We start from the raw sequence: 27,853 nt of genomic DNA, 5'->3' as shown, positions 1-27,853 counted from the left end.
TGACCTACTTGCCTCCTGCTCGTCTCTTCTCTCTCCCATTACAGACCGTGCTGAACCACGCCCCCCTCGCCACAAAAAGCATGTCATTATAAAAATAAAACTTAACCTCATCCATGAACAGGATTTTTTGATTCCCGTCTGACTGATTTACATCCACGGTGGAGTTTAAAACGACAGTTCCCATCATTCCACGCTCCTTCACATCGTCATCAAGCTACGCCGTTGTTGTTGTTTGGAATGTAGCGCCCTCTAGCGGCAAAAAATTATTGCATATTGTACCTTTAAAGAGAGACAGCCTTTTTTACACATAAATTTGTGAACTTCTGTTAGTGAAAATCTGTTAGTGAACTTTAAAATGTTTAAAGTGATACAGGGATTGTTAAAAAATTTTGCCTATAGTTGACCATGTCAAATGTAATAGATCATGATTAATCTCACTTTACTCATTTTAAAATAGCAGTGCAGAATAAGTAATGAAGAAATTATAAGAACTCTTAACAAAATCTTGCTTGTGTGGGAGCCATTCATTTTACATTCTTTCTGGCGCACCCTGTATTCATATTTCACATATCTCATGATGGTGTTTATCTGGATCTAATTCACAGCAATGATATGACTCACAGAAACTTAATTTTGAGAAATCATTAATCAGAATGGCATTCCCTTACACTCAGACAGTGAGGCATCTGGCTTTTCCTCATAGATCTGAAGCACTCAGACCTAACCGTGACCTCTCCTGACTCCTTGTTTGAAACTGTGATTAACATAGATGTTAGGGTATTGCATTTCAGAAACACAAAATATTCATGACGTTAACCTATCACTCTGCTAACATTATTAACATTGCTTCCTCACTGTGATAACTTTTGGCTAGTAAAGAGCCAAGGAGCTAGCATGTATCATTTTTTTGTAAACTCAAAACAGAGGCTTGTTAACTTACCTTCGTAGTTGTTTATATAGCTGGACACATACAGTTTAAAACCTTTGTCCTTTTTTGATGTTGGTGTCTTCGATGTGGCCTGGATGATCCGATGTACATCGTTTGCCGTCATACTCGGCAGGTCCTGCAGCGATCGCGTAAAAAACGACATAGCTACAGCAAACGTTAACGTGAACCGGAAGTACTAAAGCTGGCTGAGGAGTCCGGAAGCATCAGAACGGAAGTGCGTGGCATTTAGCCTATTAAACGCAATACTCACGTATCCTCCTTGCTTGATGAAGAATGAGACAACACAATGGGCCCAACGGGCGGTTGAAATTTAAAAGGCTGATTTTTGCGCTTCAGGGCAGTGACAAGTACATATGTAGTCTAGTGGTTGTCAAGACACCATTGGCACAACCTTAAACAATGGCCCTACAACGGTAGTTTAATGTCAATGTTGTGACAACGCTCTAACAACCTTCACCACACAACGTAGTTATAGCAACCTTTTGGCCATGTTGTTAAAACGTTGTTAGAAGGTTGGATACGTTGTGCCAACGTTCTGTGTTTGCTGGGCAAGCTCTAACCTGTTTTACACAGGTGAATGTCTTTGGGTTTGGAGATACAAGTAATGGAACCTGGCATCATTACTTTGCCAAATCTCACACACTCACTTTAAAGGCGGCCCTCATAAAGGAGACATTGAAAACAAAACAATGCATCAACTTCAGCACAGAAACAAGATTTCAATATATAAAGGGTATTGATAAAGAAAACTGTTCTTACATTTAATGAAGGATTTGAGGATGGATTAAGTACTGAGATTGCAACACAAATTAATGTTAAAATAAATAAATAAATTTCAATGTCTTTAATATAAATGTTGGCTTACAATGGCAATGTTTTGAGAGCTGTAGAATGTCCTACTCTTTATTGTACTTACTGTACACATTGTAAACATATATGTTGTTAATGTACTAATATATAAGACATCTGGAATGTTAAAGTTTATGTGGATCACTATCTTGTATTCTAAAAAATAAATAAATAAAATTAAAAGGTTGAGACTTGGCATGCATGCATTTTGCGGAAGAACATTGTTTTGTTTGTGCTTAGGCTTTGCATAAGGGCGGATGAATCCGGTTTTCCTATTGCTCATAAAACATTCCCTATAGGCTTAAGAGATATAACCAGTTTAGATGGAAAGGATCTCAAGGTGACTAGCTGAAGATGTTACTGTAGCTTTACCCATTAATAGACACGGTACTAATTTGGGAATAAATTCCAGCACAGCGCTACAAATAACCCTTCACAATGCTTTAAAATGAATTCTGTTAGATTGTAACTGAGTCCACTGAGGATGAGTTGTGTAGAATCCAATTGCAGTTTTATTAAAGCAGGCTAAATGTGAATGAATACAACATAAACAGAACAAAACAATGACTTGAACAAACTTGAAACTTGGCTTGAGTGTAAACTTGACAGCATAAACTCATGGAACCGCAGTTACACAAACAAAAGGCTCGTTTGAGATCAGTCAATCAATGCATTTATAAAGCACAATAAAAACAACAGTGGTTGACCATTGTGCTGAATAATATCATTTAAAAGAAAACTAGAAGACATAAAACAATATGTCAATAAGACACAAGCACACAATTGATGTTTAGACAAAATCTGCGATGAATTAAATCTTTGCAGAACCGATCACCGATGATCAACGCGAGATGCATGCTGGTTAAAAATGTGTTCGAGTGTGGTCTGACTGACTGACTGACTATTCTGCGAAAGCGAGGCAGCCATGTCGGATATTGCAGTCAGGAGCAGTTGGATCGACTGCGCTGATCAAAAGCACGATGGGAAACGATTTGCTGACGACACTATTCACAAATAATTTATACACATAAAAAAACATGATATCAGAGTTTTAAAATACAACATTTTAAAAGAGAACAACACATCACAGTCGCATTAAGCTGTGTCGTCAGGGAGTTGTTTCCCACCGTGCTTTTGATCAGCGCAGTCGGTAGAGAGCAACTTTCTTTTTTGGCTTTTCTGGCACACATCAGCATGACATCAGAGCAAGGCGACACACACTCTGACACATTTCTAACCAGCATGCATTTCGCGGTGATAGGTTCTGCGCAGATTTTGCTCATCTTAAACTCTGATATTGATAACATCACACATGAGACTAGGGCTGAATCCAAAATCGCCCCCTATACCCTCAAAAAGCGCATTATTTGAGGGGACAGCCATTTGTGGTGTCCGAAACCATAGTGGACGTTGTGGAGTGCACTCATTCTATCCCACATTGCACCGCAATTACGAGTGTACAGCCGATGTACACACAACAACTGTCCAAATTCACTCGCTCCTTTTCATTCACTCCTTCAAGTGACCCATATTAGTGGACTAACGTAGGGAATAGTGATTTCGGATTCAGCCTAGGAAAGCACATGACAGGATAAGGGAATCCCAATGCAAAATCAGGAAACAAAGGAACCATGCCACAAAATAAAATACATATTAGTTAACTATTAACTCTAGAGAGCAGCATGTTTATTATATTTTACTTGCAATATTTTACAAGTTGAAACTTTGGATTTGTTTATGTTGTTGTCACTAAGTCAGGTCAATCATTAAGAACAGACCTTTTTAGGGGGAGATTTAATTTGAGGTCAGAAAAATTGAAACAGAAATGTCATACCCAATGTCAATACACTAGGAGGTTGAAATATTTCTCACACCCTAGAACAAGCAAAAATATATTTATAAAAAGTATCATCACCTGTAATGTCATTTATGCTATGTTGCCCATGTGGACTGTTGTAAGTTGGTGAAACATCAAGAGAATTGAGAATCGTATTTCATACAAGACGTTAGTAACCTGGTAGCACAACATTTTAAAGAGCTTTTGTTTTGGCATTGAACAAGTTCGTTCATTAGGCCGGGGAGGAGATAATGATGTGAATCGTAGATCCAGAGAAACTATTTAGATTTTTACTTTAGACACAATGTCTACCCAAAGGTAGAGAGACCAGATTTCTCATGGTGGAATACGGGATGGGATGGACAGCCACTAGTTGTTCTTGATGTCTGATGAAGGCCTTAACAAATAATGTTTTTATTAACAAAGTTCGGGAGGAACACGTTCAAACTATCTATCAGTTCATCACGTCATTCCAACCAGCAAAAAGTAATCAACATGTCTACCCAATCAACATTCAACCAATTTGGCCTAAAAAGCCAAATACGCATACTTTTACACTATTGTAAGCTCGCACTCGATCGGCCCAAAGCCGGCATCCGACCAGCACGGAAGGTCTAGCGTGTTACTGTCTTTTCTCGAGGCAAATGGTCACACACTCCTAAAAGGTGCAACCTCTGAATGCAAATTAATTTTGTTAGCACATGTTTCCATGTGAAAGAGGTCTGGCTATTTAATTGAAATGCAGCAGGGAATTCGGGGCCTTCTGTACCTCAGATGAGCCCATGATGTTGAAGGACCTCAAAGAATTCAGCATCATGTATTGCATCTTCTCTCTATTCCAGAGCATTTGATGTTTTGTATCAATTATCTTTGAATTGATTATGAAATTGGCATGATACATTTACCTGACATAATAAATTGTTACATTTGATTATTCTAACTGACTTTATTTTCATTGAAGAGTTAAACGGAATAGTCAAACATTTGCTCATAATTAATGATCCACAGATATCATTAAAACCTTTTCATTTATGGAGTCAGATGAAATAACGAGAGAATACATATTCAAATGTATTACATTTAATCAGAAAATACTTTGCCTCGAGAAAAGATAGTAAGACGTTAAGACCTTCCGCGCTGGTCGGATGCCGGCTTTGGGCCGAGTGCGAGCTTACACTATCTAATTATTTGTGTCACATTATAAGTGTGAACTCGTGAAAGTTCAAGTGTTGCACCTTTTCTTCAATTAAGAAAATTAAAAATTAAAAAAGTTATTATTATAACGTCATGATTATAAAACTGCCTTATATGCAATTGTGTCAGTTCATTTTAACCTATAGGCCTAATAATAGCCTAATGGATAATAGAATAAATTAGTTGAGAGAGATTTTTGAGAAAAATGTACATGTATCTGATATATATCCAAAATGAATCCATATTGAATCGAATCGCAAGATAATGCATCGAAATAGAATAAAATCATGAAAACCCAGCCCTGATAAAAAACACAGTACGCCTACCAGTCATGGTAAACGTAACATGTTTTCAGTAAACCTAATGAAATGTTTTGACAATCTCAGTCAGTACACTTCTTGTGATGCTTGGTTTTAACAACCACAATTTTCAGGATCCACTTTTCTGAATTAGGGTTGTGCTGCAATAAACACAGATTTACACAGGCATATAAACGTGTAAAAATAGCTGTTTTATCTATGAAACAGCAATGCGAGGGAAATGACTCACGAGCAAAGGTCAGTTCAGAGGAACTAGGTGGGGCTCACTCCAGTCACCCTGGGCTTGGAAGCAGCAGATGCGACAACTCAACGGGACTCCTGTCAGCAGGTATGTTCAAATCGCGTTTGTGTTCCTTTCAAACAAATAAAACCACAGAATCACGCCTTGTTTGGCCAAACGTTAATTTAACAATACATATTTGTTCCTTCATTGTTGCGGTAAAAGCAGATGGATGAGTCTCCATTGACTTTGACCGTCTCCATTGACTTTGCATTGCGAGAGGCTGCCTCCTTGTCATTTCTTGCTTCTAACAAAAGACAGAAAAATGCCTAAAAGCTGCTATGTGACAAGGTGTACAGCAAACAAGCTAAGAAACCCAGAAATACATTTTCAAACTTTTCATAAGCTGTCGACCCCAAAAAACGAGCGTTTGAGGACATAAAAGTGGATACAGGCTGGAACAAATGGGTAAACGTGTGCAGTAAGTTAACATTTGGTCACTGGTGAGTCAAATATCCAAATGTCAGTTTTATATATTATATTTCTGTAAGATAAACTATCCTGTGTTGCCGATCCTGTGTCTCCTCCAGCGGGCGTATGTTAGTTCTCAGAGTAATGAGACACGTGACGCTCTGTCTCAACTGCCTGTATCCACTTTTATGTCCTAAACGCTCGTTTTTTGGGGTCGAGAGCTAATAAAAACTTATTTCTGGGTTTTTTAGCTTGTTTGCTGTACACCTTGTCACACAGCAGCTTATAGGCATTTTTCTGTCTTTTGTTAGAAGCAAGAAATGACAAGGAGGCAGCCTCTCGTAATGCAAAGTCAATGGAGACGGTTGGATTGTTTCCCCCCCAGTGTGGCCATGGCCTAAATACGCTCTGTCTCTATATGCGTTCTTGTCTGTACTTGTGTTCTTGTGGACTTGTGAAACGTCATCAGTCGCTGCCCAAGTACTGTTCCAATTCAAAGTTCACATCTAGCCAAGTCCAGTTCAAATCCCCGGATGTGTTCTTGATCCGCCCCTTTTACCGAGGATGCATCGAGAGGTGACTTGTGCGGACTTGCCACTTGGAAATATTATAAGGAAACATGGAATTAGTTTCCATTGTTATGCTGATGACACTCAAATATATATTTCGTCACGGCCAGATGAAAACGCTAAATTATCCAAATTGACAGAGTGTGTTAACGATATAAAAGATTGGATGACGCGTAATTTTCTTTTATTAAATCCAGACAAAACAGAGGTACTACTTATCGGTTCAAAAAACCACCCGCAAAACCTCTCGCAATACAACTTTAATATAGTAGGATGTCCTGTTACTTTATCCTCTACAGGAAAAGACCTGGGTGTTATACTCGATTGCAACCTGTCTTTCGAAAATCATATTTCCTATGTTACAAAAACCGCCTTTTTCCACCTTAGAAACATTGCTAAGCTACATAATATGCTATCAGTTTCTGATGCAGAAACGTTAGTTCATGCATTCATGACCTCGAGACTAGATTACTGTAATGCTTTATTAGCCGGTTGTCCTGCATCCTCAATAAATAAGCTACAGTTAGTCCAGAATGCCGCCGCTAGAGTTCTTACTAGATCAAGAAAATATGATCATATAACACCGATTTTATCATCACTGCATTGGTTACCTATAAAGTTCCGTATTAATTACAAGGTATTGCTACTGACTTATAAAGCCCTAAACGGCTTAGCTCCAGTCTATTTAACGGATCTTCTATCGCCCTATAATTCATCGCGCTCTTTAAGATCACTTAATTCAAGGCTTTTGGTCATACCTAGGATATCCAGAACCACCAAAGGAGGGAGAGCATTTTCACATTTAGCTCCAAAACTCTGGAATAGCCTTCCTGATAGTGTTCGTTGCTCAGACTCGCTCTCCCAGTTTAAAACTAGATTAAAGTCGCATCTCTTCAGCCAGGCATTCATATAATATTTTTAATCTTACAGTTCAAATTACAATCCGGCCTCTAGTTAATAAACGCCAGAGGAGAACTGGCCCCCGACTGAGCCTGGGTTCTCCCAAGGTTTTTTTTTCTCCATTGGGTCACCTGATGGAGTTTTAGGACACCATTAGGTCATTTGATGGAGTTTTTCGGTTCCTTGCCACTGTTGCCTTTGGCTTGCTCAGTTGGGGATATTCTGGGGATATTTAATCTGATTTTATCAATCAATAAATTCCACTAGAAACAAACCTTGTTGTATTATTTTAATTTAATACTGTGAAGCTGCTTTGATACAATCTGTATTGTGAAAAGCGCTATACAAATATACTTGACTTGACTTGACTTGAGACAGCCAGGTATCCCATAATGCATCTCACACCAACCAGCAACATGTATACCCATCTCACCAGCAAGCGTCAATAGCAGAGGAGAAACCCAGCGTAATTTAAATTGTGTCTAAAAATACTGCTGTTATTGTGTCACGAAATGTAGTTTTAAGAGTATTTCAGGCGAAAATTTAGTTGTTTAAAGCTCAAATCTTTGGTTTATTTATAAAGATAGCACCTATTTGAAAATTTGATCTGACGTTTTCGGAGTTGTGAGATCCAGGCAATCGGACGCTTGGCGCTCATGTACCCCGCCGAGAACAGCCTTTCCTCGGCTAGTGCTGCTGACGTTTGCCGCTGGCTCGGATGTCTCTAGTCTAGTGGTTTAACATGAGATATACATCGTCTTGTGTATATCTAGCGGGCGATTTATTTATTTTATTTGTCTAATTAATTTATAATTTGTTCCCTGGCAAAACATTTTGGCTGAGGGCAAAGTGAAGTTTCATAGCTTTATATACACTGTAAAAAATTTGTAACACTCCCAAATCAAAAATTTCAATTGACCGATAACATCTAAATTTTTCAATTGGCCCAAGTGAAATTCTGTAAATTCTTAAATTAAATGTACAGATTTTCACTTGGGCCAATTGAAAAATGTAGATGTTATCGGTCAATTGAAATTTTTGATTTGGGAGTGTTACAAATTTTTTACAGTGTATTTAGTCTATTTAACTTTACGTTGTAGCCTAGAGAGCTGACTTATGTTTGACTGAATCGTTTGCTAGCTTCTTATAGCCTACCTTTTAGGCTACTTATACTTTTATAATGGCTATTATTGATCATTAAAACTGACATTTAACAAAAAAGGTTATGTCATTTTATTTTATATATATAAAGCATATAAAATATTTTATTATACATGTTGCCTACATTCTTCACTGTATGTAGGCTATATATAATAAAATAAAGTGACACAACCCTGTCTCTTTTTGCTAAATGTCAGTTTTAATGATCAATATTATGTTTTTTATGTAGCCTATCATATTTTTAAAATGAAAACAAAAAGAGTCAGGGTTGTGTTTTATATTTCGTGTTGTTATACATATATGCAGTGAAGATAATCAATTGCATTGCCTGAACCACATTTGTGTGGCCATTAATATGTTTAAGATTTTTTTAAATGAAAATGAAAAGAGGTGGTTTATAACATATTTTGTTTTATTGTGGCCTAAAGAGATAACCGGAGTAGCCAGAGCGAGTTGAGTGATGCTATCAAGTACGCCGCTGTTCCATTTGCAGAATTATCGGACTTGCGTCCTCCCGTCCTCGGGAGTTCGTTCTCCTGAGTCGAACTTGTCAAGTCCGAACTACTAAGGACTGAAGTCCGAAGTTTGCGTACTTGGTATTGAGAAACGGCCAGTGTCATTCTGTCATAGTGGCTAATTCTGTCATTCTGTGATATTGTCTGGATGCATATAGGACAAAGGCTTATTATAAAGCAGATTGGTGTATCTGTATTTATATAGCTCAGCTATTTAAAGGAATGACAACCGCATTCCACAACTTAAACAGTGGTGATTGGCAAGTTGGCCTAAGAGCACAGTGATGATTGCTTAAAGGAGAACTCCGGTCAATTTTAACATTGAGCTCATTTTTTTGTACATTTGGAGTGCTGTCAGTACAGAGAACAACGACAAAAATCGGTGTTGCCTACACCGTGTTATCCTCTTTTTAAAATTTGCACCCTGTTGACTTCAATGGGGCAAGTTTTAAACCTGCTTTTAGGCTCTTAACATCCTTGATGTGTCATTACAAGTGCACAGGTCATGTGAGTGATTCCTTCGGAGTGAACGCGAGTGAATCTGACTGCAGTAGATGTTAAAGATATTAATAAAAATTATGTTTATTCAGCCAGCGCACATACCTGTATTTACATCCTGTTTTCGGTCGAAGTCCACAGTAGTCGATTGTCGAGTTCACGCGCGTGATCATACGTACTAAACCTATGCGCGTGAACTCGACAGTGCGCTATTTATTAATATCTTTCACATCTACTGCAGTCAGATTCACTCGCGTTCACTCCGAAGGAATCACTCACATGACCTGTGCACTTGTAATGACACATCAAGGATGTTAAGAGGCTAAAAGCAGGTTTAAAACTTGCCCCATTGAAGTCAACAGGGTGCAAATTTTAAAAAGAGGATAACTCGGTGTAGGCAACACCGATTTTTGTCGTTGTTCTCTGTACTGACAGCACTCCAAATGTACAAAAAAATGAGCTCAATGTTAAAATTGACCGGAGTTCTCCTTTAATGTTTTGTGTCTTGTTGGGCTTTTATCTTTTACCAGCCTATATATGTGTCACGTTTCAGTTTGTGTGTGGACTTTCAGGGTTTTTTTTTTAATCAGTTTCTGTGTTCATTTGTTCTGTTTCCTGCCACTCTTTTGTTTCTATGGTTACTGTCATTATGAGTTAATTTGTCCCAGCTGTGTCTGATTAATGATCTCGTTTATGTTTGCTATTTAAGATGCACCCTTGCTTTCAGTCTTTGTCTGGTTTCCGTTGTGTTAATGTGTGTTTTCCCTGCCTGTCAGCTTGTTCCAGACTGTTCACAATGGAAGTCAATCAATCAATCAATCAATCAATCAATCAATCAATCAATCAAAACTAACTTTAGCTGGACAATAACTTTAGAGCTGTTGTAAAGCATAAACAATCTGTTACGGTAATTTCCTATTATCACTGTAAAGCTGCTTTGAAACAATCCATATTGTTATAAGCGCTATATAAATGAAGGTGACTTGACTCCAGAGAGTTATTAAGTTTGCATCTTTGATCGGAGTCTTGTCTGTTCCTGAGAGAACCACAGTATGACAATATGCAGGACTTGCAAAATTCGTAGTCAAGCTACCAATTTTGCAAGGTAAAAGATAAAAGCCCAAAGTAGCCAGACGTTCTGGGGCTCCAGGTGGGCTACCAAAATGCATCACAAAATCATTCCCATTAATTGTGGGTAGGTTGTGGGTGGATGAGAGAGAAATCATTAATGTGCTGCTTCTAATAAGGCAAGGCAAGGCAAGGCAAGGCAAGTTTATTTATATAGCACATTTCATACACAATGGCAATTCAAAGTGCTTTACATAGAAGAAATTAAAATAATAAAAGAAATAAGAATAATTAAAACAGTTTAGAAAAAATAAATAAAATACAGTACACTACAGTACAAACAGTCGGACGAACAGTGGCACAGTGCTCATTCAGTAAATGCAAAGCTAAACAGAAGTGTTTTGAGTTTGGATTTGAATGTGACTACTGTAGGAGCACGTCTGATCTCCTCTGGAAGCTGGTTCCAGCTGTGGCTGGCATAATAGCTAAAAGCAGACTCACCATGCTTAGAGTGAATCCTTGGTATTTCTAGCTGATATGATTCTAATGATCTGAGTGATCTGTTGGGTTTATATTCATCTGCAATATATTGAGGTCCTAGGCCATTGAATGATTTATATACCAGTAATAATACTTTAAAATCAATCCTAAATCTAACTGGGAGCCAGTGTAAAGACCTGAGGACTGGTGTGATGTGTTCATATTTTCTGGTTCTGCTCAGAATCCTGGCGGCAGCGTTCTGTATGAGCTGCAACTGTCTTATGGTCTTTTTGGGAAGGCCAGTGAGGAGTCCATTACAATAATCCACCCTGCTGGTGATGAAAGCATGCACAAGTTTCTCTAAGTCTTGTCTGGAAACAAAGCATCTTATTCTTGCAATATTTTTCAGATGATAGTATGCTGATTTAGTTATAGCTTTGACATGACTACTGAAACTAAGGTCTGACTCTAGTGTCACACCAAGATTCCTGACTTGATGTTTAGTTGTTTGACCCCTGGAGTGAAGGTATGCGTTCACCTTGAGAACTTCATCTTTGTTTCCAAACGCAATGACTTCAGTTTTGTCTTTGTTTAACTGAAGAAAGTTTTGACACATCCAACTGTTGACTTCATCAATGCATTGGCACAGGGAGTCAATGGGGCTGTAATCGTTAGGCGATAGGGCTAAGTAGAGCTGTGTGTCGTCTGCATAGCTGTGGTAAGCAATTTGGTTCTTTCTCATTATTTGGCTCATTGGGAGCATATACAGGTTGAACAGGAGTGGTGCAAGAATTGAGCCTTGAGGGACTCCGCATGTCATGGATGTCCACTCAGACTTATGATCTCCTATACTCACATAATAACCTCTCCCATCTAAGTATGACCTGAACCATTTTAGGACGATCCCAGAAATCCCCACCCAGTTTTCCAGCCTGTCAAGAAGTATGTTATGATCGACAGTGTCAAATGCAGCACTGAGGTCGAGTAGTACCAGCACTGATAATTTGCCAAAATCAGTATTTAAGCGAATATCGTTTATTATCTTTATGAGCGCTGTCTCTGTGCTGTGGTGCGGTCGGAAACCAGATTGAAAATTGTCAAAGGATCCATTCAAGCTCAAGAATTTGTTCAGCTGATTGAAGACAACTTTTTCAATGATCTTGCCTATGAAAGGAAGATTTGAGATCGGCCTATAGTTGCTTAATATGGTCTTATCCAGATTGCTCTTTTTCAGGAGGGGCTTGACAACTGCAGTTTTCAGGGAGTTTGGAAAACTCCCAGAGAGAAGTGAGGCATTTACCACTTCTAGAAGATCTGCTTCTAAACTGTTTAACACACTTTTGAAAAATGATGTGGGAAGTGTGTCAAGAGCGCAGGTTGATGTTTTAAGGTGCTGTACGGTTTCTTCCAAAATTTTGCCATCAATTTCTTTGAAATCAGACATCGTAACTACTTTCTCAGGTGGATTGATCTGTCTGACCCCAGCGTAACTCAAGGATGTGCTGATCACCTTTCTGATATTATTGATTTTCTCAGAGAAGAAAGAAGCAAACTCACTGCACTTGTTGTCTGAGAGCATTTCACTGGGAATCTGGCTTGGGGGGTTTGTCAGTCTCTCTACAGTTGCAAAAAGAGTGCGTGTGTTGTTTAAATTGCTGTTTATAATATTTGAGAAGAAAGTCTGTCTAGCTTTGCCTAGTTCCATATTGAAAGCATGAAGGCTGTCTTTGTAGATGTTATAATGGACTACAAGTTTTGTCTTCCGCCACATGCGCTCTGCTTTTCTGCATTGTCTTTTCATATTTTGCACTGCTGTTGAGTTTCTCCAAGGTGCTTTTTGTCTGCCACTCTTCTTCCTGACTTTCACAGGAGCAATATCATCAATTACACCTTTAACTTTTGAGTTAAAAGAATCAAGGAAAAAATCAACAGAGTCTGCAGATATGCTTGGTGTTAAAGATATAGCCTTCATAAATAGGACACCAGTGTTCTCATTTAAGCATCTCTTCTTGACAGACACAGATCTCGCTTCAGTGGCAGGAGAGATCAATATATCAAAGAAAATACAGAAATGATCAGACAGTGCTACATCCTTAATAACAATCGATGAAATGTTTAGACCCTTACTGATAAGTAAATCTAGAGTGTGTCCACGATTGTGTGTGGGTCCATGTACATGCTGAGTCAGATCAAAAGTTTTTAAAACAGTTTTGATTTCTTTTGCCATATTGTTTTCTGCATTGTCTATGTGGATGTTAAAATCTCCAGCAATGGCAAAACAGTCAAACTCTGAGGTAATTGTTGATAACAGTTCTGTAAAGTCCTCAGCGAAGGCTGGAGAGTATTTTGGAGGCCTGTAAATAATGATAAGTAAAATGCGTGGAGCACCTTTTAACACAATACCCAGATATTCGAAAGACGGGTAATTCCCAAATGATATTTGCTTACATTGATAGATATCTTTAAAGAGAGCAGCTAGACCCCCACCTCTCTTAACAGCTCTGCAGGCACTCATAAAAGTAAAGTTGGGAGGGGCTGCTTCATTGAGGATTGTTGCACTGTAGCTGTCTTCTAGCCAGGTTTCATTTAGAAGCATAAAATCTAGGTTGTTTGTGGTTATTAAGTCGTTGACTAGAAGTGATTTATTTTTAAGTGAACGAATGTTTAAAAGTGCTAACTTAACAGTCGTACTTTTTGTCCCCACATCAATCTTACTTTCACATGTAATAGGCACCAGATTAGTTGGGTTTGCTGTACGGCTATTGAAGGCCTTAGACTTTCTATCTTGTAATAGAACAGCAATAGAGAAAGATACAGGCACACTGGGTTCCCGCTTGTTCTGTAAACATTTGAGAAAGTTACTGTTATCAGAGCGGGCACCCGACACATATCACTGAGAGCTGGTATCAGTTGTTTTTGGTTCACCTCGAGCAGATGCAGGAGGGTGTGGGCCCTGGCGTTGTGGCAGAGGCCGAAGAGCTCTCACAGGAGGGCGAGGGCGAGCTGGGCCCGCAGGCTTTGGTGGCAGCGGTGCCTGTCGTTTTTTGGTTGGTATCTGGGGGCTTGCAGCAAAAGAGTGGGATAGTTTGGTTCCAGCATGCACCAGTTCTTCCATTCTCTGTGAGAAGCACAGTAGTGGCGATGCTGGGGAGAGAGAAAAGGTGTCTGGTGAAAGGGGCTGTTGCTCTGGTGTTATAGGAGGCTGTGATATGCTGTCCTGGCTTCCCTGGCTGTTTTGCAGGAAGTCGTCCTTGGGTGCTGAATCTTGAAGCAGTTCTAATGTGTCTGTCTGTGGTGAGCTCTGTGGGCACGGTTCAGCTGAGATTGAGTCCGTGAGCAGAGGTTGTTGTGGCGGAGTGGTGTTATCATTGTCCTTGTGTGATATGTCAACCGCATGTCCATTTTGCTGCTGAAGTGAAGTCCTGTGGTCATTCATACTGTGTCCAGGTGTGTGTGTGCCATTCAGATTGAGTGGATTGGCACACATTGCAGAAGGATGATTGAGGGAGAAGTAGAAATTGTCCTTTAACACTCTTGAACCAAGTTTGTTTGGGTGACGGCCATCCCGATGAAAAAGTTGTCTCTGACTCCAGAAAAGATTGAAATTGTCAATGAAGTTTACTCCTTTTATATTGCAGGTTTTTTGCAGCCATGTATTAAGCCCAAGCAACCGTGAAAACCTGTTTGTTCCTCTTGCTGGGAGTGGTCCACTGATGAATGTTTGAACTTTCAGTCTTTTAAGTGTTTCAAAAAGTTCATTGAAATCCTTCTTAAGGAGTTCTGACTGCTCTTTATGAATATCATTCTTCCCCACATGAATTATGAGTCGATTTGCAGTCTTATGTTTCATCAGAATGTTCTGAAGTTCCCTGTTTATATCAGAAGTTGTTGCTTGTGTAAGGCAGCACGTAGTTGTATCCTTGCCACTAATGTTTCTGATTATCGAGTCCCCCACTATCAGAGTCCTGGGCTCGGCTGCGCTCTGAGCTGAGTGCCGCTGTCTGCTCGACCTTGAGCACCAGTTAGCATCAGTGTTAGCTACTGGCCCATTCAGTCTGTGTTCGATCACATTCATCACATTTGGGGATTCCTCATTTACATTCATTAGTACTTCAAATCTGTTCTCAAGATGTATAGGCAGTGGTAGGAGACCAGTGTTTGCAGTCCTTGTCAGAGCTGTATCTGGGGTAGAGCATGCTACTGCGGCAATATGTGAGGCTCGTGACAATCTGATGTCTCGAGTGCCTTTGGGTCTCACTCCCTGTTTGTGCCATCGATTAGTAAGTCGATCGGCTTGTTTCTCTACCTGTCGAGGAGCACTAGTTTCATGGGACTCACCGGCTGTATGCTGAGGGTGTCCATGACGAAGCTCTGTTGTGTGCTCCGTCTGGTTTGGTGGTCCCGTAAGTAATTTTGTTTCAAGAACTGCAATCCTTTGTAAAAGTCTGTGGCAGTTAGTGCAGCAAGTAGATTCTTGAACCTGAAGAGGCATTTTCTCTCTTATCCTTATGAATGCAGGCAGTTGTGTTTTCCTTTCCCGGAATGTAAGCTGGTCGGGTAAAAGAATTCTGCGTTTTTGTAGTAATCCAAACTTTGTTCTCTGAGCACTGTGCTGTTTGTTGAAGTTAAAATTAGGTGATAAAAGGAACTAAAATATAAAAATATAGGAGATAAAATGTAAAAGCGATAGAGCAAAGCGCGGAGCAGTAAGCAAGAGCGTCCGAACAGTAGCTGAGCAGGAAGTAATAAAGGCACCGAACTCTCATTTCACGGTAAAACTAAACGAACGTGCGCCACTCTTTTCTTTTAGTTTTCAATAACAACGTCTACTTTGGCCCTGTCCCAAATGGCACCTTAAACGCTCGCGGTCTTCCTCTGAGTCCGCACTTTCGCGACGTAAAGCCACTTTCACTGTCGGGAAGAAGTCTGCTGTAGGGCTCACATCAGTGCAGGGTCGGCAAAAGTGCGCATCGAGGGCGCACATCTACCGCAAAGGGGGTGCTCACAAGCAGAGGCGAACCAACACTGAGTGTGGGCCCCAGGCAAAATTAATCAATGAGGCCCTTTTTTTATATATACTGTATATATGTATTTTATATATGTTTTATATAATATATAAGATTTTTTTGTTAATATATCTTCATTGCCTAGAGATATTATTATACAAAATTCAAAAAGTAGTCAAAACAGAACATCTAACAGAACATAAGTTGTTTATTTTTTACAACATTGTGTGCTTATTTTTTTAATTAACGAAATCTTTATAACAGAAGATACAACATACAAAAATACAACAATTTTCAAGATACAGTAAATCTTCAAATGTGTAACAGATTGTCACCTTAAAAACAGTCATTTGTGTGGTGGAACAAGCAATGCTATTTAGAAATATATAGTTAGCATAATTTAATATTTGTTTTATTGTTTTATTAGTTCATTAACTAATTGTTTACTCAAGTTTAATGTAAAGAGCTGGATACTTATTACTAATGAAATAATGTCAACTATAGTAAATGCATTGTTTAAAAGTGGACATTTCAAGCTTTATATAGATATATTTCTCATGTATACGAGGCTAGTAGCCAATACGCTGTTTCTGTTTATTTTTGAGATGCACTCCAATTCACAGTCCATGAAAGCGCGCCCTGATTGTTTTATTTTATTTTACAAATTAAAGCACAAAGTTTTCTTGTTATTGTGAGTTTACACAAATAAAAGTAGTTGCGACTGATGCATTATGTACAAAAGGCCCGGATGCCCTTAAATGGCTTGGATGATTCTGACCAATCACAGCGCTACTTATTGTAGCGTCACCTGGGCTGAAGCGGAAACCGCGTTAGAGAGAAGATGCAACGCATGTGAGAGTGTTAAGTTCGGGTAGCTTCATTGTAGTTCATCTATAGTAGTTTGATTACGATTCAGTGAAGTTTATATGGAGTTGCTGTGTGCGTGCATGTCAAAACCACACATGTAAACTCAACCAGCTCTTCAGTAAACAAGTTAAACTTGGACCCTGTTTGGTGTGTCTCTTCAATTAATTCAACTTACGCAGTTCTGACCGACTGCCTGCTGTGTTTCACATCCATCTAAATTAATCTACATTCGAACCTCTTCATTTTAATGGTCCTTCGAGCCGGATAGTGAATTACAGTAGAGAGATGACATCCCATTCTAGACGACAAATAAGACTACCTGCACATCTAGCAGATTACCAAGTTTCTGATTCAGCACATATGAAGAGAGCACTACCTTTGTTTCCGCCCACGGTTGATAGCGTCTCACGATCATCTTCTCCAGAGAGTCAGTCACCGTACGCAGATGATCTACTACTACGAGATGAATGGCCAGATCCAACTGGACATGCGTCGCAAGAGTATGATCAGCTCCGCCTCCAAAACCAGCAGCTGTTTGATATTAAATCTATGTGGACTGAGATGAAAAGAGACAACAATGAGCTACGCAATCACATTTTACCTGAGATTCTGTCCACAATGCGAGGGCTCCAGGCAGAGAATGCTACACTAAAGCGGGAGATTCAGCAGATAGCCACAGGAAGAGAGACTCCTCGTCGACCAGTAACGCCAGTTCCAGCCCCTCGCACTCATGTGCCACCGTCCGTCCATAGACAGAGAGATTCTGCAGTGTATGCTGGTGAGCTTCCTCTAGACCGATCGGTCCAGTGTGAGCAGCTGACAAACGAGATGGAAGACTTAACGTTTTCATCCAGGCCAGAGCACCCATTTGCTGAAGAGAGTCGTTGTGCCCCCCCACAGATGTCCTACACCAACACAGCCCAGCCGGTAACAGCTGTAAAATATGAGGATGAGACGCTTAGTCCCAGACATAGTCGTCGCCAGAGTGATAGAGACTTCTGTCTGCCTCCATGCCCAGAATTGGTGCCTAGAGCGGAGATGCAGCACGTCCAGGAGCAGATATATCGAGGCCCTAAGCCTACCATCCCCAGTCTGACAGCAGCTGATCCTAGACAGTTCTCAAGATTACGGATGGCACTAGAGAACCTTCTGCCAGTGAATGCGAGTGAACGCTTTAAGTATCAGATCCTGACTGATCATTTAGAGCTAGAAGAGGCCCTACTAGTAGCAGATTCCTACTGTAATTCTGTGAGACCATATACAGACACTATGCAAGCTCTTGTGAAGATGTATGGTCAACCCCACAAGCTTGTGCTGCGGAATATCGCGGAAGTACTAGAAGGTCCCAATCTTAAGCCGGGTGACGTTAAAGCATTCAAGTTCTTCGCCCTCCGTGTACGCTCATTAGTGAGTATGTTGGAACAATTGGGGTCTGAGGGAGCATCTGAATTAGAATGCGGTTCACACGTGTCTAGACTCCAAGGCAAGCTCCCTCACGAGCTCCAGATCAGCTTTAAGAGGTATGTCCATCCTTCTAGGATCACAGTCCCCACTCTTATCGACTTTGCGGACTGGTTAGAGTATGAGCTCCAGGTCCAAGATGACACTGCCAAGACCGTTACATATGTTCCACCCTTAACTACTAAGAAGCGAGAAGGTCGTCACGACTCCAAGCTTCCTGGGAGATCTACGAGTTTCCTACTGGGTACAGAGAAACCTGCTGCAGACAGTGAACGCAGAGTGTTCGCTCCAGAGTCCCGGCCCAGCTCTGCCAGGTACCAAGAGAAGTTACGTGCCTACTGCCCTTATTGTGATAATGCCAATCATTTTCTGAATGGATGACACAACTTCAAAGAGTTGACTAGGGACCAGAAGGAGGCCTGGATTCGTAAGAATAATAGATGTTGGAGATGCGGCCGCAATCATCACGCTTCCAGATGCACACTGAAAGCCTTGTGCAAGACCTGCAACAGAAAACACCTCCTTATATTGCATGATCTGAACGAGAGAGCTGTGACCGCCAGTACAGCGCCCAAACCCCCAGAAAACTCCTGTCTTGTGAGTACTACGAAAGACATCTTGTACGTTGACCGTTCTGTCAGTAGCCGTAGAGTCATGCTGAAAGTGAGTAAGGTAATCATCACGAACGGAGATGCATCGTTAGAGACGTACGCAGTGCTCGACGACGGGTCTGAGAGGACTATTCTCCTTCAAGCAGCCGCACAGCAATTGAACCTCAGAGGACAACCAGAAGACCTGATACTGAGAACAGTGAGACAGGATCAGCAGGTGCTTCATGGGGCGGCTGTCTCCTTCACAGTATCATCTGTGTCTCATCCCCACAAGAAATACCTCATCCAACATGCCTTTACAGCTGAGAGACTAGGTCTTGCTGAACACACATACTCGGTGGCTTCCTTAAAGAAGAGATACAGACATCTAACTGGCCTCCCGTTGCAGCAGATGGATAAAGTGCAGCCAATGTTGCTGATCGGATCAGATTGCCCCCACCTCATCACGCCCATTGAACCAGTCCGGTTAGGCCCACCAGGTGGACCCGCAGCAGTCAAGACCCGCCTGGGATGGACTCTTCAAGGTCCTACGCATGAGATTCGTCACGAGATTAACACGCACCAGTGTTTCTTCACCTCTGTCCTCCCCAACGCAGACCTGTTTGCTCACGTTGAGAGATTATGGCAGATGGATGTGATTCCCTACCGCAGCGAAAAGGTAGTGACGAGATCCAAGCTAGACCAAGAAGCCATCAGACTCTTGCAGGAAAAGACGGTCCGAGTGGAGGTAGAAGGGACGATGCGGTATGCTACACCACTGCTTCGGAGGCAGAGCATGCCACAGCTGACCATGACCAAAGAAGCTGTTCTCCCTCAACTCAGGAGTGTTGAAAGGAGACTGCTTAAGAACCCAGACCAGGCTTTGGCCTACCAGGCTGAGATAACTAGGCTGAAGGAGGCAGGTTACATAGCCAAGCTGGAACCGAGAGAAGTTGCGAGCTCCACAGAGTCATGGTACATCCCCCACCATATGGTGCAGCATAATAACAAGAACCGGGTCGTCTATAACTGCTCCTTCCAATATAAAGGTCACAGCCTAAATGAGTTTCTTCTTCCAGGACCTACGCTAAGCTCATCACTGCTAGCAGTTCTGCTCCGCTTCCGCGAGCATCAGGTAGCCATAAGCAGTGATATTCGAGGCATGTTTCACCAGGTGAGGCTACTCCCTGATGACATGCCCTTACTCAGATTCCTGTGGCGTGACCTGAAGCCGGAGCAACCCCCTAATGTGTACCAATGGCAAGTTCTCCCCTTTGGTACCACATGCAGTCCCTGCTGTGCCACTTACGCCCTTCAGAGGCACGTCATAGACCACAGCCAGTCTGGAGACCCAGTCAGAGAGGTAATTGAAAAATCATTCTATGTTGATAATTGTTTACATAGTCTTCATTCCCCTCGAGAGGCCAGAGACCTAGTTGATCAACTATGTTCTCTCTTAACCGCCGGAGGCTTTGAGCTTCGACAATGGGCCAGCAATTGCCCGTCCGTGGTTACTCACCTCCCTTCTGAGTCGAGATCCGATACCTGTGACCTCTGGCTTAGTCAAGGCCAACAAGACGTCCACGAGTCTACGCTCGGATTACATTGGCACTGTCAGTCCGACACTCTACGTTACAAGCACAGAGCTAGCCGCTGCTCCACTGTGACAATGCGCAACATCTACCATGTACTGGCTAGCCAATATGACCCCCTCGGTTATATTATCCCTTACACCACCCAGGCGAAGATATTAGTACAGCGATTATGGGATAAAAGGCGCGACTGGGATGATCCGCAATTACCTGAGGAACTCCTTACTTCATGGTCTGAGTGGGAGAAGGAGTTAAGTGGATTAGAGAAGATATCTCTACCCCGATGCTATGCCAGCTCACAGATGGATCACTCGTCATGTAGATACGACGTCCACGTTTTCTGTGACGCATCGGAGCAGGCATACGGTTCGGTGGCTTATCTACGGATAGAAGACAAAAAAGGTCAGGTAGAAGTCATCTTTATAGCCGCCAGATCCCGCGTTGCGCCCCGCAAGCAACAATCTATACCCCGCTTAGAGCTGTGTGCCGCGCTTACTGGAGCGCAGCTTTCCCAACTCCTGACTACAGAGCTTACAATTCCTATTCACTCCACCACGCTCTGGTCAGACTCTACCACCGTGCTCACATGGCTGACATCCAGCTCCTGTCGTTACAAGGTGTTCGTAGGAACACGGGTGGCAGAGATACAAGAGATAACAGCTTCGGCCACCTGGTGCTATGTCAGATCTGCAGACAATCCAGCGGATGACATCACGCTAGGCAAGCCTCTTTGTGACCTTGCTACAGGGAGCCGGTGGAGCCAGGGACCAGCCTTCCTCAAGCTGCCACCAGATAGGTGGCCCGGACAGCCCCCTCTATCGTTTGAAGAGCCAAACAGTGAATTAAGACAGTCTGCCTTCTCCGGGTTAGTGACCACAACTGCACCCCCACTTAAGCCACCGCACTACAACACGCTGTCAGAGTACCTGAAAGCCTATGGGCAGGAGCTTCACGGGGCGGCCTACACCTCCAGTTCTGACCTCCAAAGAGACGTTCAACAAGCAGTCCTTCGCCAAGCTCAATCAGAGTCCTTTCCCGATGAGCTGAAGCTTCTGAAGTCAGGCAAACCAGTGTTAGCCACAAGCAGGCTGGTCTCACTCTCCCCTGAGCTCGACGCTGCTGCTGGACTGATTCGTGTTGGAGGCCGTCTTCGTCACTGTGAGGTACTAGAAGCGGAGGCTATTCATCCAGTTGTCCTAGACCCTCGACATCCGACCACAGAGCTAATCATCAAGGATTATGACGAGAGGCTGCATCACCCCGGTGCAGAGAGACTGTTCGCCGAGATCAGAAGGACATACTGGATTATTAGAGGCCGTGAAGCTGTCCGCCGACACCAGCGCCAGTGTGTAGAGTGTAGAAAATGGAGAGGCCGCCCAGAAGTCCCCTTTATGGCCGACCTACCCCTTACCAGGCAGAGATACTTCCGTCCAGCCTTTTACTCAACTGGCATGGACTGTTTCGGCCCCTTCTTAGTTCAAATCGGCCGCCGTAACGAGAAGAGGTGGGGCATAGTCTTTAAGTGTATGACCACCAGGGCAGTCCATCTCGACCTTCTAACCAGTATTGATTCTGATTCGTTCCTGATGTCCCTACGACGGTTCATTGCACGACGAGGGAAACCGTATGAGTTATTGAGCGACCAAGGCACCAACTTTAAGGGAGGAGAACGTGAATTAAATGAGTCTTTCGCCAACCTCCAAGAGGAGCTACAGAGTCACCTCGCCAGCCAGCAGATAAAGTTTGTTTACAACCCGCCAGGCGCCCCTCACTTCGGCGGTTGCTGGGAGAGGGAGATCCGCTCGATTAAGACAGCCCTCAGAGTGACCATCGGGGCTCAGACTGTTACTGAAGAAGTTTTGAGAACAGTTCTGGTTGAGGTTGAAGGTATTCTCAACTCAAAGCCCCTTGGGTATACCTCATCTGACGTAGCTGACCCTGATCCAATCATCCCGTACTGCTTTCTGATTGGCCGTAGAGACGCATCCTTACCTCAAGTAGTCTACCAAGAGTCCGAGATTCTGAGTCGCAGACGCTGGCGCCACAGCCAACTGCTTGCAGAACACTTTTGGAGACATTTTCTCAAGTATTACTCACCCGGTCTCCAAGCTCGCCAGAAGTGGAAGACAGAGAAAAGGTCATTAGAGAGCGGGAACGTGGTCATGATTGTCGATCCTCAACTTCCTCGTGCCCTCTGGCCAGTAGGCAGAATCACCCAGGTGTTCCCAGGCGCAGATGGGCGGGTCCGAACAGCCAATGTAGATGTCAAGGGTAAGACCTACACGCGAGTCGTGGCTCGCCTCATCCAGCTTCCGGCCCTACCTGAGGATGACTAGGCCCAGATATAGACCTTTGTGAGATGATCGAATTCAGTTCTTGAATTCGGGGGCGGCTGTACAAAAGGCCCGCATGCCCTTAAATGGCTTGGATGATTCTGACCAATCACAGCGCTACTTATTGTAGCGTCACCTGGGCTTAAGCGGAAACCGCGTTAGAGAGAAAATGCAACGCATGTGAGAGTGTTAAGTTCGGGTAGCTTCATTGTAGTTCATCTATAGTAGTTTGATTACGATTCAGTGAAGTTTATATGGAGTTGCTGTGTGCGTGCATGTCAAAACCACACATGTAAACTCAACCAGCTCTTCAGTAAACAAGTTAAACTTGGACCCTGTTTGGTGTGTCTCTTCAATTAATTCAACTTACGCAGTTCTGACCGACTGCCTGCTGTGTTTCACATCCATCTAAATTAATCTACATTCGAACCTCTTCATTTTACATTATTCTTTTCTGTATGGCCAGAAACTGAATATTTTAAGTTGTTTCCACTGTTTATAGGAAAATGAAAGTAATCGCGTCTGCGCCTCCATGTCACGCAGTGCGCGCTCCACACTCCGCACAAACACTTGGATATGCGCCTAATAATAGTGAACATTTAAGGTTAGAGCGAGCGGCCATGCCCAATGGATACGTCCTTTCAGGCACGTGCACACATAGACATCAAAGGGGGAATGAGCACCTGCCCTTTTTATTCCTGGAGAGAAAGTGCCCTTTTTTCTGGGGTGCTTTTTTTATTTTTGAAAAATAATATATATTCCTGTTTGCGCACAGCTTCCCTGTCAAACAAATATATTTATTGAAGAATAGTATATCTAAATATCAGGTCAGGAGTTCTGAAGCGCTCCCTCTCCCTCTCTCTCTCCCCCCCTGGGTCTCTGCGCAGCGGCGCACATCGGCACACATCACACACACACACACACACACACACACACCTGCAGGCAGCAGCAGCCACTCCCAGCAGTGTTTTTCTTGGCTTGTGCTGAGGTGAGTGGCGCTGGCGATATGGTGATATGCTTGAGTTATTTTGTTTATCCTATTTACCTGCATTGCCCTGTCAATTAGATGCAAATGTGCGTATTTTAACTAGTTGATGCCTAATTTGCATACAGAACGTCCCCAGTTAATGACTTACATCAAGAGTCTTTCCCCCTGAAATTTAGAAATCTAAATTGATGAATTTAGAAGAAATCTACAGATGCAAACAGATGGAGGATACACTCTAAAAAATTTAGTAAATCTGAGTAACTGCATCTGGTACATTTATAAATAAAACTGAGTAGAAATAAGTTAACATTAAACATTCAAAATAACAATATTTATAAATTAACTTTTTTATTTATGAGTAATTTAACTTTTTTTATTTCCTCTAAACCTTTATAAAATAGTATTCCATACAACCACAAATACATACATGACATTGGCTTTTATTGAATTTTTACTCAATTATTTTGGTAAGTTTAATTTAAACAATCAAGTAAGATTTTCAGAGATTTTATTCTTTATTTATATTAAGTTAATAAAGTTAAATATTTCTGTAATATTTACTAAGCCACAGAATATTTTTAAGAGTGTAGTAGGTTTAAAACAAACTCCATCTAAATGTGGATTTTAAAGGTTTTATTTGATGATACAGTCCTCCCTCAAATGTGAAACTAAGTCCATGTCAGTCACCATCAGTTATTGTGTATGTGTGTGTGTGTGTTTACATGCATAGCAATAATAAAATTAATGTATTTGATTAAAACATTAAGGCAATTCAGTATTCTGATGCTTGGTTGTGTGAAGCTAAAACCTAGTGAATACTAAGGAGACCATGGTTTCTGTGTGAACTGATTATTTTGTAGACATCTTTTGAAAATGAAACAATTGCGTGAGTTTGAGGAAGATAAAATTAATTAACTTTTTTAATTAATTTTTTAAAAAGGAAGTCAGAGTTGCGTTAATATATATACTTTTTTGTTTAAAAAAAGAAAAGAAAAATGTAATTATGAGAAGTGCCCCTCAAAATGTCTGTGCACGTCCCTGCGTCCTTTTCATGTTTAACAAATCAAATCATGCATTTGCTAAATACCGCGAGTAAACGCTGCTCCAGTTTGAAAAAGGCTGCTGAGGCGAGACGTTAAAAGCATAACCAGGTAACGAGAGAGGGGCCCCACTAAGGGGGATGCGGAGATGTTGCTGCATCTTTATATTAACATTCCTGATTGTTTGAATGATCAGCCCTCGGGGGCCCCCTTGAAATACGGGGCCCCAGGCAATTGCCTGGCTTCCCTGCCCTATTGCGACGCCTCTGCTCACAAGCACCCTTCTGAAATCTGAAATGACTAAATTGGGACATATGATCTCATGGACTTAACGGACACGCGCATGCGTCAGCCATTTTAAGTCCACAAGACCGAAAGTGCATATGAAGGCTGGATCCCAAATGTCCACTTCACGCGTTCTTGTGGCCTTAAATTGTGCGTGCTCGTCAGGTGTACGAGTGTGTAACACCGTAGGGTGTCCCATTCGACATTTCAGCGCTCAGAAGTGTGCTCATGAGCGCCGTCTTTGTGCCCTCGATGCGGACTTCGGCGAAGCCTGCACTTTTGCACAGTCCACACGAGTTACCTACCCAGGAATCATTGCAACCGCCCAATCAGATAAATGAGGAGTTTTGTGGCTGTTTGACTTTCGGTGGCATGATGTCATCAAGCCTGTCCCAAAACACACTCTCGCGTCCCCTCGAGGCCAGCGCCCCTTAGGTCTGCACTTCCTGATGTCACTAAGTGTGAACTCGAAGGAGGTCCACAAGGCCGGAGTGTGCCATTTGGGATCCAGCCATTGTGTGCCATTTGGGACAGGGACAATCTCTTCAGGGAAAACCAATCAAGGAAAGCATATGCCTGGAGCACCTCCTACTAGTGGTCATTATGTAAAACACAAAGGAAAAAAATCCTTAGATGTTGCTTAATAACTTAACAGCTTTAACTAAAAACATACACAAGCTTAGCAGAATTTTTTCTGCTAAAAGTGTTTTCCAACATAATGATGGAAATATTAATGCGTTTAAAGCATATTTTTTTGTCAGGCACTAATTTGCAGACTCTCAAGCTACGCAGTTGCGGGGTCCACTTGTTTAAGCAGCAATGGATGGAAATCTTACAATTTTAGAAAAGAGGATTAAAAACAACACAAAGGAAGGAAAGAAAGAAAAGTACCATACGTGGGAGCATTTTACTGAAATAGTTAACCAGGATCAATCAAGTGTGATATGTAAAGTGTTGCATATGACAATAAATTATTAAAGCCTATATCCAGCCTTTGCTTTTGCTGAGCGTATTTAATGTTGCAGTGAGGGGAAACAGTGACGATGTAAGATTGTGTTTAGGTGTGGGTCGGGTGCTGATATCAAGCCTAAATCAGTGAAAATCATATGTTCGGGTTTTTAACAGCGGATTCAGGTGACGTTAATCTGCACATCTTTAGTTGTGTTTACTTCTCTTCTTCCGTCTGCATCCACCTCTCCTTCTATTCTTCTGATGTTTGGGAAAGACAATTGGTGCTGCTGCCACTCCTTGTAATTTTACTTAATTTACTGTTGCTTAGTGATCGAGGCTGCATCCGAAATCGCATACTCTCTTTGAGTAGGTACTTATTTTGAAGAAGTAATTATTTCACAACCCCTAAAAAAGTATGTTCTATATAGTATGAGTGTGTGTAGTATGAATGTAATCTGGACATACTACATTCGCCATGCTCTCATCATCATGTGACCTATACTGGTGTCAGTTCTGAACGCTTGGCCTCATAGTAAAGTGTCCATCGTATGCACGCTTCAAAACCTTGCAGGAAGTAGGTCATCCAGGTATTTTTTGCCAACTCTTTTATGAGTACTGTAAATTCGGACACACGCCTACTACAGTATGAAAGTATGCGATTTCAGATGCAGCCTGAGATTGCATGGGCAGTGGAGAAAAACACTTCTTTTTTTTTCTTTTTTTTTACTGCTTTCGACTCCTATTCAATTTTTTACATAAAAAAGGTTGTTGTTTTTTCGGGTTAGGGTTAATTAAATTCATTTCGGGGCACCAAAATATGAAGAGTGCCTGCCCGAAGGCCCACCAGGGATTTTGATATTTTGCAAGCCCTGCTATGCCATGCAACCCACAAAAATAACTTCTTCTTTTTTTTCATCAGGAGAGTAGAGGAGCAAAGATGGGCATGTTATTGCATTATAGGTGGTCCTATATGACAGCTGTCATATGTGTGATCATAATCTGCATGCTCCTGGTGTTCCAAACCCCCGTGGATGAGTTCTCTACAGGCATATGTGCATGTAAAGACTGTGTCAGAGAGCAGACTCACAGTGCTTGGTTCAATGAACTCTATGATCTCTCTATTCAACCACTGCTCACCCGGGAAAATTACGTGCTCAGTGAAGATATCTTCAAGTATTGGAAGGTATTGATCTTACATTTCTTTAAGCCTTGCGCAGTGATGAATTAAATAACTGTAAAATGACATTGAATCTTTTCCAAAAGCTGGCGGGATGCTATGTAGGCAGCATTTTAAGACAGCACAGTTGTGCTCACAACAAAGTTGTTCCAAAACACGGGCAGCATGATTATGTTCCCTTCTGATACATTTTTTTGCTCACATTATTGCATAATATGTCCCAGAATGCATTATGATGAGCTCAATGAAAGAAATACATGCAAGATGGTGGATTAATCCGTTTTGTTAGTCATTAATTTACTATTTACCCCATATTTGCGTGTGCTATATATTTTTATTCTTATGAGTATCATGTCATTCCCTTGGCAACATGTTCACTGCAAATTCTATTGAATTAATTTAAGTAAAGTTTCTCATGCTCTTCAGCTCACTATAGGTTTTGGAACAGAAGTTCAGTGCAAGTGTGTCAACATTTGTTGATTACTAGTTTTTCTGTGAACCTCAAAATACTAAAACCTCTTACATTGAAGTC

The 27,853-nt window shown here is 41.7% G+C and overlaps 1 protein-coding gene across 1 annotated transcript in view; it reads left to right on the top strand.

Annotated features, from left to right (window-relative positions):
* Positions 1–5,433: 5,433 nt before the first annotated feature.
* Positions 5,434–27,853, top strand: part of LOC311299432 (CMP-N-acetylneuraminate-beta-galactosamide-alpha-2,3-sialyltransferase 1-like) — a 43,307-nt gene continuing 20,887 nt past the window's right edge. The window contains exons 1-2 of the mRNA XM_084422995.1: positions 5,434–5,477; positions 27,064–27,327. Of these exons, the coding sequence (XP_084279121.1) occupies positions 27,082–27,327 (246 nt within the window). The 5' untranslated portion in view covers positions 5,434–5,477; positions 27,064–27,081. The remainder of the gene's footprint in view (positions 5,478–27,063; positions 27,328–27,853) is intronic.

Source organism: Rutilus rutilus (assembly GCF_951802725.1).
Source record: "Rutilus rutilus genome assembly, chromosome: 11".
Lineage (NCBI taxonomy): Eukaryota > Metazoa > Chordata > Actinopteri > Cypriniformes > Leuciscidae > Rutilus > Rutilus rutilus.
Note: the sequence above shows the minus strand (reverse complement) of the source record. Positions and strands in the feature narration are given on the sequence as shown.